General features: G+C 31.5%; 1 protein-coding gene across 1 annotated transcript; it reads right to left on the reverse strand.

Moving 5' to 3' along the window:
• Window positions 1-8,741: 8,741 nt before the first annotated feature.
• LOC137838266 (uncharacterized) lies at window positions 8,742-9,272 on the reverse strand. Its single transcript, XM_068647517.1, has one exon. The coding sequence runs from the start codon at window positions 9,270-9,272 to the stop codon at window positions 8,742-8,744; it is 531 nt and encodes a 176-aa protein (XP_068503618.1).
• Window positions 9,273-12,821: the final 3,549 nt, after the last annotated feature.

The following is a 12,821-nucleotide window of genomic DNA, read 5'->3' on the forward strand; positions in this document are numbered from 1 at the left end:
AAGGATCGATATGGAGGTGGTCCTTAAGATGGAGGAGAGGTAGATTTGAGTGGGAAACCTCATTAGAAGCTGAGTTGGAAGGCCTCCTATCCAGGGTCAAAGTAAGGAAGGATGAAAAGGATGCTCTCGAGTGGAGATGTGAGGCTAATGGCTGCTTCACAGTGAGCTCCGCGTATGAGTACCTAGTCAGGACGACTAGGGCCCCTCAAATTGATGTCTTCAAACACCTTTGGAAGACGAAGACGTTCCCCAATGTTATATTCACAGCCTGGAGGGTGTTGCTGAACAAAATTCCAACTAGGATGTGGTTGAGAAGGAGAGGGATTCCACTAGACACATATGTATGTGCTCTTTGTGAACTTAAGGAAGAGTCCTGCCAACATCTCTTCCTGGAGTGTAAGGTTGCTAGTCGTGTATGGGATCTATGCCTTAGATGGATTGGAATTCTCTACGTCCAACATAACGATGTTAGGAATCATTTTGAAAGTTTTATGTTGACCCAGGGCAGTAATAAACAAAATCAGATCTGGAAAGGGGTTTGGGCTACCATTATACGATGTTTGTGGAATCATAGGAATTCAGTAGCTTTTAATCAAGGTGTTGTGGATGAGGAAGAAGTCCTTCAAAAGGCCCAACTAAAGTCATGGTTATGGTTAAAACATAAGGGGAATAAGTTTACCTACTCTTTTTCTTATTGGGTGTTGAACCCAATGATTTGTATTAGTAGCTATAAGTAGTATCTGTGTTGCAGTGGAAGGTTTAAAGTTTGCTGGTTGGTGGCGGAATAGAGAAAGGAAGGGGGTTAGTTTTTAATGGTGAACCTACATGCTGTACAGAGGATGGCGGTGGAGTTGAGTGGATGTATGAGTGGTTGAATTTGGAGCAGAGATCTTGCTGGCAGAATGAGTTGAGGTCCGAGAAAGGTGCTAGTTTCGAGCTAAGACCGGTTAGATAAAAATCTTGTTCACCTATTCTCTGTTTGAATCAGCTTTAGGCCCTTGTAGGTGCAAGTATATTCAGGTCACGGGTGTGAATGTGCTGGAATTGTATGGAAGCACCTCAGGCACTGCAGAAGCTAGTTTTCAAAAGAAAGGAATTAAAGTCCTCTCATGGCTTGGATGGGAATGGCGTGCCCATTGGAAGAAAGGCTGGTGGTGGGATTCCAATGCTGGTTGCAGTTCGTCAATGGAATAATCAGTATGAGTCTGCGGTTGACTCTGATGAAGGTGTCTTTGGTAGATGATGGGAGTGAGTTGAAGGAAGTGATCTGGGTGGCTGTGGAGCTGTGGGGCTGATCTCGGGATGGTTAGGATTTTATGCTGGAGACACCTTGCACGGTTGAGAGTAAGTACTGGTAATTTCTTAGGACTGTGCTGAACCGCAGTGGATATAGTGCTGACAGTGGAGAGTGGTGTTCATGGTTCAGAAAACTTTTCAAATGGCAATATCATCTTGGTTGTTTAGACAAGGATCGTGGTGCGAACGCTATGAAAAGGTAAAAGGTGCAAGTGCAGGTCATGGACGGAAGTGGAGTGAAGGTGCTGAAGCAATAAGCAGGGATAAAGAAGGAAGGCGGCCTGTGGCTAAATGAATGTAGGAGTTTTTTTTTTTGGGTTTGTATATAGTGATGCAGGAAAGAAGTTGGGTACGTATGTGGGTTCTATACCCTTACGACATCTTTTTGGGGGTTTGATCACGTTTGCTGCACCTTTCGAGATGTTTTGGTTCTGTGTAAATGTGTGAGCTGGTGGGTTAAATACCCACTATGTGTGATGTTGGCTACTTGTCTGTTGGGTGTGCCTCTGTTCATATCCTATGGAGAAGTATCTTTATTTAGTGTATACGGGTTGGGATACCCCTGAAGTATCCCATTAATTTAATTTATTTCATTGCTGATAAAAAAAAGAAAGACTTTAAAAGTTATTATAGCTTGCGTTATTAAATTTTACAATTTTAAAAGAACATTAGTTTCCATTAAATCATTTTCTACTAAAATATCTCATCATTACTTTTACTTAAGGAATGGAACTTGGTTAATAGTTATATATTTTATAAAATTATTATTATCAATAAAATACATTTTTTTCCTATTTTTTATATTATTTATTTAATAAATATAAAGAATTAGTTTTTTTTACGTAGTTATAATATAATAATAATAATAATAATAATTATTATTATTAGAGATGGAATGTTTCATTTATTATAAAAAAGCATGATAAATATTTATACATGAATATAACGTGAATTGAATTTGATATAACTTCTTTATATGTAATAAACATTTATTTGATAATATCTCGTAGTAATAAAGTGTACTAAAAAAAATGGAATCTATTTGGTAAATACTTTACAAATGTTTCAAGGTTGTTTCTCCCTGCACCATATCATTTAATATATGTACCCAACATAAATTTTAAAACCCAACATTGCCCTTATGTTTTTTGAAATGCTACAAAGGAGTATTGTGTTACTGTGGTGTGTGTTTTGAAGCCCTTATCTTTTTGGAAATGCTACAGAGGAGTGTTGTGTTAGTGTGGTGTGTGTTTTGAATGGAAGTGGTGGTGGTGTAGTGAGTTGCAACAATGATAATGTTGCAGTGATTTTTTCTGCAACAGTGGCAATGGTGCTCACTTCTACTCCAGTGACAGATCCTTCTCTCTACGCAACCATCTTCCTCTTTGTTGCTGCTACCGTGCAACAAACTTAGTGGTTCATACAGTGTTCAGTGCATATTGTTGGTGCCTCAATGAAAGTAGGGTTTTATATCATTAAGGGCAAATAAGTCTTTTCAAATAATGGTATTGGGTGCAGTCTTAATTGATATGGTGCAAGGAGAATGATGGAGATCAAGCCCAAGAGAACATGGAGGCCACTCATCAAGCTCAAGAAGAGGTGGAGGCACAAATGGAGGACGCCCATGGAGGTCAAAGTCCACCTCAAAGGATTACAAGAAGCATGTTCAAAGCCTTGGGAGCTAGAGGACATTTATTTTCTCTTTTTGTAGTGTCTTTAGTTGAAGGTGCTTAGAGGGAAACCTTAGAAACCTCTTTTTTATATAGCATCTTTTAGGTTTTTAAATAGGAGCTTTAGGGGGGTGTATTAGTAGATAGGTGTAGGAGTAGAATAGGGGGTGCCAAAGTAAAGGAAGGGATCACACCTTCCTTGCTTGGCAATTAGCGCCGGTTCTAGATAGCTTTTGGAGGGAATTTTGAATTGTTTAGCTTTCATTTTTCAGCACCTTAGGCTATAAATAGAGGTGCCTTCCTTGTAAAATTCAGATTTGAATTCATCTAAAGAAACTATACTCAAAATTGGAGTGAGCATTTGGAGAGCTTTTGAGCTTCTACTCTAGTCTTATCTTGAAGGACCATGGTTTCCTCAAGTGGCGGCTTCCACACTCATCTAGGAGCATCCATACTTCTAGTGGCGTGATCATCCAACCTATCTTCCATCTTCATGAGCATTCTCTTCTCTTTCCTTTCTTCTCTTTCAATTACTCTTGTTGTCTTGTGTTCTTGAGCAATTTTTTGGTTCGGCTGTCCTTAATTTTCCAGCACCTATGTTTTGGTTTTCTAAATTCTGTTCAGCACATTTGTTTGTGGTTTAATTCTGTTCGGTCCTCTCTTTTATAATTCCTTTGTTGATTCAATTTGACAATATTTGGTTCATCCAAATGAGTTTGGGAATTGGTACTTGTATTGGTGAGTTCTTGACTTAGAACCATGATCCAACTTCTAAGAAAGTGCCTCTACATTTTCCAGCTCAAGGTGATTCCTCAAAGTGTCAAGAATCTTGTTCTATGTGGCTATTGGAATCACATCAGAGAATCTGCCATGTTTCAATTTATATGGAAAGGAGCCCATAAATCCATCCTATGTGCGAAACAAAAATAAGATAAAATAATGTTTCTTAAATTGAGCTAAGCCCATCACAATTGAACATGTACATCAAATTGGATTCAAAACCCTAATTTACATAATTGTTGGATACGGCTGTTCTCTAGTGCATCAACAACTTACAATCTAAGGCTATAAAATGCAAAGAAAAGGAGATCACTAAGAGAATACAAAGATAACCAACATTAAATAATTTTGAAAGTCCCTTGGTGACAAGTTGGTGACAAGGGGACAAGAGTTTCAAAGAGTGGTGCAATAGTTATCCATTTGATGTCGAAGGTGAACTTATAGTCCACAAAAGGAGAGTGTGAAAAGAAAAACAATAGGAAAAGGAAGAATAAAAAAGAAGTTCTTATCACCATAAATTGTCTTCAGGTATCATTAATGGCAAATTGTAGTAATGATAGGTTTCACCAATTATACGCTTTCATTTACTTTTTTTCAATTGGCAAACACATTCACTTTTGAAGAGAAAATTTTCATACATAAGATTTGTTGGTATTTATTAGCGATTGCTAAAAATTTTGTAGGTGACGAGGGAAAGAAGCAATCAAAGTAAGTACTTTATTTATTATCATGAATTTTTTCTTTGTTATTTTGATTATTCTTTTGTAATTAAGTTTGTTTCTTGAACAGGTACTTATAGTTATGAGTTTACATTTTTTTCAGTAAATTTTTTTAAATAAAAAATAAATCAATTTATGAAGTTTTAGATTATTGTTGGGATGAATGAAATACATGCATATACTTATTTAGTATATTTTTAGTGAAGAGGTAAAATGGTTATTATTTTTTGCTACAGGAATGCATTCTTTCATTGCACAATATTTTTTTTGTCAATGTATTTAATATGCAAAATTGTATTTCCTTCACCGTATACTTTTGGAACCCTTTCTGAAACAAATTGAAGACATTATTTTCCTTCATGTTACCATAAGATTTGATCCTAGAGGTTAGACTCTTTATCGTCCTTTCTTTTTTCACACTTAATCCCTTTTTATTATCAATTTTTTTATTCTTATATTAAAATATCAAATATCAAATCAAGATATATTCATTATTATATTTTTAAATATATAAATGACCTCAATTGTGAAGAACTTATACTTCTTAACACTAATATTAAGTTTTCTTTTCCATTTTGGATTTGCATTGTTGTAGTTTATATTCGATTATTTCAAATAGTATGACTTTTGGTATGTTACTCAACTAATCATGATACATTTATATATATATATATATATATATATAATATGTATATATTAGTTCATGAATGATTGATATTTTGTAGATTTTGAACACAACATTTTTTAAGTCCACATATGTTATAAACATATTGGTGAATTATACCTCCTCAACCATTTTTTGCAACTTCATGTTTTCGTAATCATCCTCATCACAGGAATCCTCAATATCACAATCCACATGGTCATCTTCAAAATAAGAATGATTAATAATCACAATTCGATTCATTAGTTGGTTGTTCCCCTTTTTCTCTTGCTCTTCCAATCACTCCCCACCAAGGATTTGAACATATTGGTAAAGAGTAAGAGAAAGAGTAAGAGAAAGAGGATAAATATCTGAGTGTTTTTCCAAATTGTAATCATGAATCATTATAACTCTGAAGATGACCATGTGAACTGTGACATTGAGGATTCTTGAGATGTGGATGATCACGAAAATATCAAGTATAAAATAGTTAAGGAATCACATGTACACCATTAATTCTCATAAGATCCAATGTGTTTAATTTTATTGCCATTTGAAAATACAAGTATATACCATTTTTTAGATATATTAGTAAATGTCATGACTATGAATAGATGAAAAGAAGACAAAATTTATGAATATATATATATATATATATATATATATATATAACTATGTGGATTATGCCAATTAGTGAGATTCTACTAAGTGCATTTGGGAACTTGATAAACAGACATAAAAATTGCCATATCTTTCATCGTAGTTGGAAAGACAATCATAAGGACTATATTACTGACATGGTAAAGTTGATTCATGTCTAGTATAATTTTTTAAAGTATTTTTCTTGAATAGTTTTACGTGTTGTAATATGTCTCACAAAATCTTTTTTGTTAATTACACTCATGATTGAGTAAAATTTATTTTGTAAATGAATTGATTGAACAAACGAGACATGTACCAATACATAACTTAAGTATGAAACGAAGACAATGTAAACATGAATTGAAATAAAATGATATAAACTTTTAAGACCTAGTAGAACACAATTTTTCACATCCCTAATCCTAGGGTTGATCCATATCAATATCGTGATTTAGTACATTTTGGTGTTCTTAGAAGGATCAGTACATAATGTAATTACTTTTTGGTTAATATAGTTTTTCTAATTGTTATATTTTTATATCCACTAGTTATAGAAAATATGAGGACAAAAATTGATAAGAACTAAGAATCTTCCAAGACATATTAATTAGATTATGTGTCTTTAGTATTGTCTCATATCATATTTGTTTTAGTGTTCTTTTATTCGATCTAATTATATATAGGATTGTTATTCAACCGAATCCTCAAGCACAATATAATTTATATTGGTACTCAAACTTAAAAAGGTGAAAACATTATTACTAAAATGATTGTTGTTATGATTGTATGAAGTTTTTTCAATTTGTATGTTTTAAAATAAGTTTAATTACCCTTTTAGTTCCTATATTAAAGGTCAAAAATCAATTTCATCCATTTATTTTAAAAAATTCAATGTCACCCGTAACATTTCTTTAAAAGTTTAATTTGGTCTAAACTTTTTTAAAGCAATTCAAAGTGGTAGTCCCAACTTTTTTAAAACGATTTAATATGGTTAGAACACATATAATTCAACGTGTAGTAGTAGAATTGTTGAAGTAAATTAATTTAATGAGATAGAAGGAACCATATTGAATTGTTTTAAAATAAATTTGGATTATATTGAACATTTTAAAATTAGAGGGATGAAATTGGTTTTTTTCCCCTTAATATAGGAACTAAAAAGGTAATTAAGCCTTTAAAATAAAAGGACACACATGGTTTCATAATCATAACCTTTTTAAAATGGCTTATTACCTTATAAAAATAAGTTGTCTATAACCCATAAGTCATATTTTAGTAATCTCTCCACTAATTTTATATGTAGTGTGAAATAGATCTTATGGACTTATTATCGTCATATATATGGGAGTTTCTTTGTTTAATGTAGCTCTTTGTGCTTGCTACTTCACGGAAACATGGATATAGTTAGACTCAAATTTGATTCTTGAAAAGGAAAACTATTATCTTTAACGGGAAGAGTTCAACTTGTAAATACTATCATATTAGGTATGTTGCTATATATTTTTCTAATATATTCTTGGTCTATGTCATTATTGAATGAATTAAATACTTTAATTTAAAACTTTATCTTAATAGGCGATGTTATTGTAAAGGAGGCTAGTGACTCTTAAATGGGATAAATTGTGTTTATTGCGCAAGGAGGGCTTTTTAAGAGTGACCTCTATCAAAGTTCTCCATAGAGTTGTAATCGTAAAACTCACTTAGGATTTCTTATTTTCTAATTATGCCTATTATACCTTTATGCACTCCATGATATCAAAAAAATATAGATAAAAATTGTGTCTTAGGTTGGGTGTACACCCTCTTCCATTTTGCCTCGAATATCAATTTATATATGATAAGTGTTATATTTCAGTAATATTAAAATACATGCACTTATGAATATTAATTGATAAAACAACTGTAATATAATCCCTAATTTATGAATTTAAACTTTTTTACATACTTTGTGATTATAATTTGAATAAGAACAATTTATTCTCAAATTTGTGTTAATTTCAGGATTCTAGGGAAGAATGGAGATGAAAATGCAAAAGGAGAATAAACAAAGATAAAAAGGAAAAGTTAGAACGCTCCAACACTCGCCCAAGCCAGAAGCTCCAGAGGATCTCACCCAAGCGAGCCCAATCACGCTTGGGTGAGAAGTCACTTAGCCCAAGCCCGACTAGGTTAAATATGAGGCGTGAGGCACAACCCTAGATTAGGAATGGGGAGAATAGAAGGTGTTAGAAACATCATGGATCTTCTTTTCTTGCTTTCCATGCTTGTAATGACCATCATGAGTGGCTAATTCTACCTTTTAGGTTTGGGAGTAATCTGTTCAAACTCTTATGTATTGAGGTGATATTTAAATATAACATTCTACTCTTGATTGATGATTGGTATTGTCATTTTATTTGTAATGCTTGGTTACTATGATCAAGATCCTTAGATTTGACTGGAAAATACTTATAAGTTTCTGACCCAAATGATAATGCTTAACATATTTGAATGTTAGGAATATATTTGAAATGTTAATTCTTATCAACATCGAATCGTAATGCTAAGGAGTTTTTATAAATATATGAAGAATCAATATTTAGGAAACATTATTAATAATTTTGTATGCGAGGAATCAATATGAATGATTTTTATATGTGGATAAATGTCAATCAAGATGAAATGTTATATGCGAGGAATTGATATAAATAAATTTTATATGGGCATCAACATCAATCAAAGGATAGAATATTATTATGCTATTCAAAATACATAAGAGTAAGAAGAATGGACCCCAAATCAAAATTTTCCCAATTGAACCTACAAACTCTTTAACTTGCTTTCTTTACAATTCTTGCAATCACTATAACAAACTCCCAACAAACTTTGTTATTTTGTTTTCTCTTTAGTAAATCTTATACTTGATAATTCAACTATTCCTTGTGGGTTTGATATTCTTCCTTAGGGACAAATTATTACTTCTAATGTGGTACACTTGCCGTAACATAGTCATCAAGTTTTTATATTTTTGATTGCCGCCATATTATTCATATTTTTGTAATAGTTTCTGTTCCCAGCAGCCTTCAATGCAATTGTCCTCACATGCTTGTCCTCATTCTCTTGAACACTTAGCTTGTTCATCTCTAACTCGTGCTCTCTCCTCTTTCTAAACAATGATGCAGTGGTCATGGAGGTTAGATCCTTTGATTCAAATATGGCAGTAACCTTGGGCTGCCATGATCTATCAAGACACTTGAGAATTTTGATATTAAACTCCTCTTTATCAAATGTTTTCCCAAGACTCATAAGATGATTTACAATGTGAGTAAACTGTTTTTGCACTTCTACAATTGTTTTTCCCTTTTGCATTCTGAACATCTCATATTCTTGTATGAGAGTGTGCTTCCTTTCCCTTTTCACATCATTGATGCCTTCATGAGTTACTTCAAGAGTATCACACATCTCCTTTGCTGATTCACATTGAGACACCCTGAAAAACTCGTCAGAACTTAGTGCAGATGTAATAATATTCTTAGCAATCATATTGGGCCTTTTTACTTTCTTGCTTAGACCATTGGGACCAAGGTTTTTCATAAATTACTTTTTCATTTTCAATCATAGGGATAAAAAGACCATTTTTAATTGCATCCTAAATACCTTTGTTAATAGATTCAACAAAGATTTTCATCCTTACCTACCAAAATTGGTAATTTACACCACAAAACAATGGTGGTCTATTTATATAAGCACCTTCCCCAAAAGGTAGTTTATCAGTCATAAAAACAGATTTTTGGATCAAAACTTGAGTAACTTTCAAGAACCTAGCTCTCATACAAATTGTTAGAATTGTAGGCCTAAAACAAGACGAGGGTGAATTTTTTTTAAACGTTTTTTACAAACTTTGAAGGTATGGAGAAAGCCAATGAAGAATCAAAGCCAAAGGAGTGAAAATGCTCAAGTTACAAACTGTTTTAGTTGATTTCAAGAAAATCAATCAGTTGTTTTTGCGATTCAACCGATTGTTTTTATCAGCAGTTTATAAAAACAAATTAAAACAGATATAATTGAGATTAGGGAAAGAGAGAATCATACAAAAAAATTTATATTGGTTCACTTTTACATTCATAAATTCAAAAACTTCCAAAACTTAATCAATCAATTGTCTTATTCGAAAACTTTGATTTATATGACTTAAAATCATCACATAAGATTCAAAAACATTTAAGTAATGTCAGAAAGCATTATAAGATTATAAAGATAAAGTGTAGACACTCCCTAATATGTTAGACTGTTTAATGCGTAGAAGACTAAGTGACCGTATATTGTGTATAAACTCTAGTGATTGTCTAATGTGACCATTAACATTGTTTCATTGAGTTTTCCTTGAGCTTTGGAGACATTTGAGTTGGTATGTCTTTAGAGATCGTTTAACGAGAATGAAAGCTTAATCGTTTGATATATTTATGATAACGATATATTTTATAGTATGTTGAGTATCCAATGATCATTTAACATGGTTACTTTAGTGAAACTGTCTATTGTGTCTACTTTAGTGAGATTTTCTATTCGATGGATAATGTAAATTTTCTATCATTTAGTCTTTGGTTTATACACATGAGTGAACTTTGTTAAATCCTTTAACACTTCTTATAATATTTATTATAATAAAAAATCATAGACTCTCTTATCGCGAAACCATCTAATAAGTATTAGGTCGTCTATAAGTATTAGATCGTCTAACATGTACTGAATTGTCTAGCGTGTCAACAATGATATCATTAAACTTATTTCCTATGTTTAGTCTATACGTTATACCATTTTTATATTACTTTTGTTTATAATGGTAGGGAGAATTTTTTTGTGTATTCATTACATGAAGTTGAAAAAGTATAAGTCTTATAGAGTCTCAATCATCATTAAAAAAAAGTAAGATTATTGATCAAACTGAAAAAAAGAAAAACTTTGTTGCGTGAAATTTTTTGGAATGAGGTATTTTGATGATAAACTAAATATTTTAAGTGTTTATTGTTTTCATGGATGGATGAATTTAAATCATGCATGTAAATAGTGTTAGAATATATGGCCTTAAACGAGAGGGGGGTGAATTGTTTAAGAGAGGTCTTTGAAAACTTTTTGAGTTTTAACAAAATTCTTTGTGTGAATCCAGAACAAGAATCTAGTTAGCCAAGAATATAAGCAATTAAACAACAAAACAACAGAAAAACAATCGGTTGTTTCTTCAAAACAATCGGTTGTTTATACCAGTAAAGCTTAAAAACAGAATTAAATGAGTTTAGAGTAAGAGAGAGATACACCAACAGTTTATATTGGTTCACTCTTAAGCCAAGAGCTACATCCAGTCTCCATAAAACCACTGGGTAATCCACTATGTAATCAAACCAGATTACAACACACAAATCACCAAAGTAAGTGACCTTGAACCCTTCAAGAAACACACTCCCTTTGGCAAAACACACCAAGAGTATTGATCTTGACCACCTCAAGAGCACACAACACTCCTTGGCAACACAACACTAATACAGTAGGTTGAGAAGGGATTACACTTGTTCACAGTACAAACTGAAATCAATACAATTGCAATCCTATTCCACTCTCTTTGAAAACCCAAAGCTTGATGTGAATGTTCAAATCTTAGAATCAATTTTGTCACAACTGAAAAACTCAAATCTGTTTCTCTTTTATGTTTGAAAATATAAACAAACCATTTATATTTTCCAAAGATTGGTCAAAGCAATTAATGAAGGAACGTATTCAGTTGAAAATCATTTAAAGCACATTCAAGAACCAAAACATAATTCTGTTAAGATTTTCAAATAAACAATCGGTTGAAACCACAAAACAACCGCGATTGTTTGGTTTGACAATTAAGTCAACCAAACTAAAACAGTTTTCAACATTTTCAAAACTCTTAAGAATGTTGATTCGACAAAACAACAAGTTGTTTTTCACTTAGTTGAAAAAACACTTTATTTTCTAAAAGGTTTTAAATCACATCAGTTTTAAATTCAACAAATGAGTGTATCACATTCTATTCTACCCAGATCTCTCCCAAACACAACAACAACACTAGCCTTACATCAAACACTTGAATTTGGATTCTACAAAGTACTTGATTACTCTTGATTACTCTTGATCAACAAATATGTTTGAATTATATTAAGCATCATAGCAAACCCAGATTTGAATTTAAATATATTTCACAAATATATCTGATTTGTTGAGATGGAGACATTTAATTCTTTATTTATTTACTAAAATGATAAATTAGTTGTTCAAATTATGTTTTAATAAAAAATAATATTATGCGTAAAAGAATAAAAATAAAAATAAAGAGGAAAGACATATTATTTTTCATTTAATACCTAACAAAATTTCACACGTGAATAGATAATTAAGTTATATAAACATAAAATTAAAATAAAAATAAAGGAAAGAGAGATTATATTTTATCTAATACCCAAATAAATTTGGTCACATCAGGTCTATATAAAAAATAAATTAGGTTATAGAAACATTTCAATAAAAAAAGTAAAGAAAGAAAGATGTTACTTCTATCTCATACCTAAAAAATGTGCTTAGGTTATAGTAACTTCATCTTTTACTCTTCAATTGAAACATTTAAAATTATAAAACCATACAATAAAAATAAAAATAAAAAGCAACACACCAAGGTTTTTGCTTACCCTAATATTGATTGATTTTTATTGGTGTTATCTCTTCTACCTTTCTCTCTCAACCTTTTCCTATATCCATACTATCAAACACATACAAGTTATTTTAATTTTTGTTTCCAAATTTTTTTAAGTTTTATTTTTCAATTTGGTGTTAAAAAAAATAAGGAAAATAAAAAGAGTTTTCACCCTTTTCCAATACATACTCCGTCATAAATGCTAGAATTGAGAAATGTGAATATTTTTTGTTTAAATACAACAAGTGTTAATAAAATAAAAAAAATCCTATATCTTTTTATATATAAGTATAAGTTGAAGATTTTTTTTTATCTTAAATTTGAGTGATTAAGAAATAACTAAATGTAATTTATTTATTTTAAAATTTAAAAATAAACACATT

This window comes from Phaseolus vulgaris, chromosome 4 (genome assembly GCF_000499845.2).
Source record: "Phaseolus vulgaris cultivar G19833 chromosome 4, P. vulgaris v2.0, whole genome shotgun sequence".
NCBI classification, from domain to species: domain Eukaryota; kingdom Viridiplantae; phylum Streptophyta; class Magnoliopsida; order Fabales; family Fabaceae; genus Phaseolus; species Phaseolus vulgaris.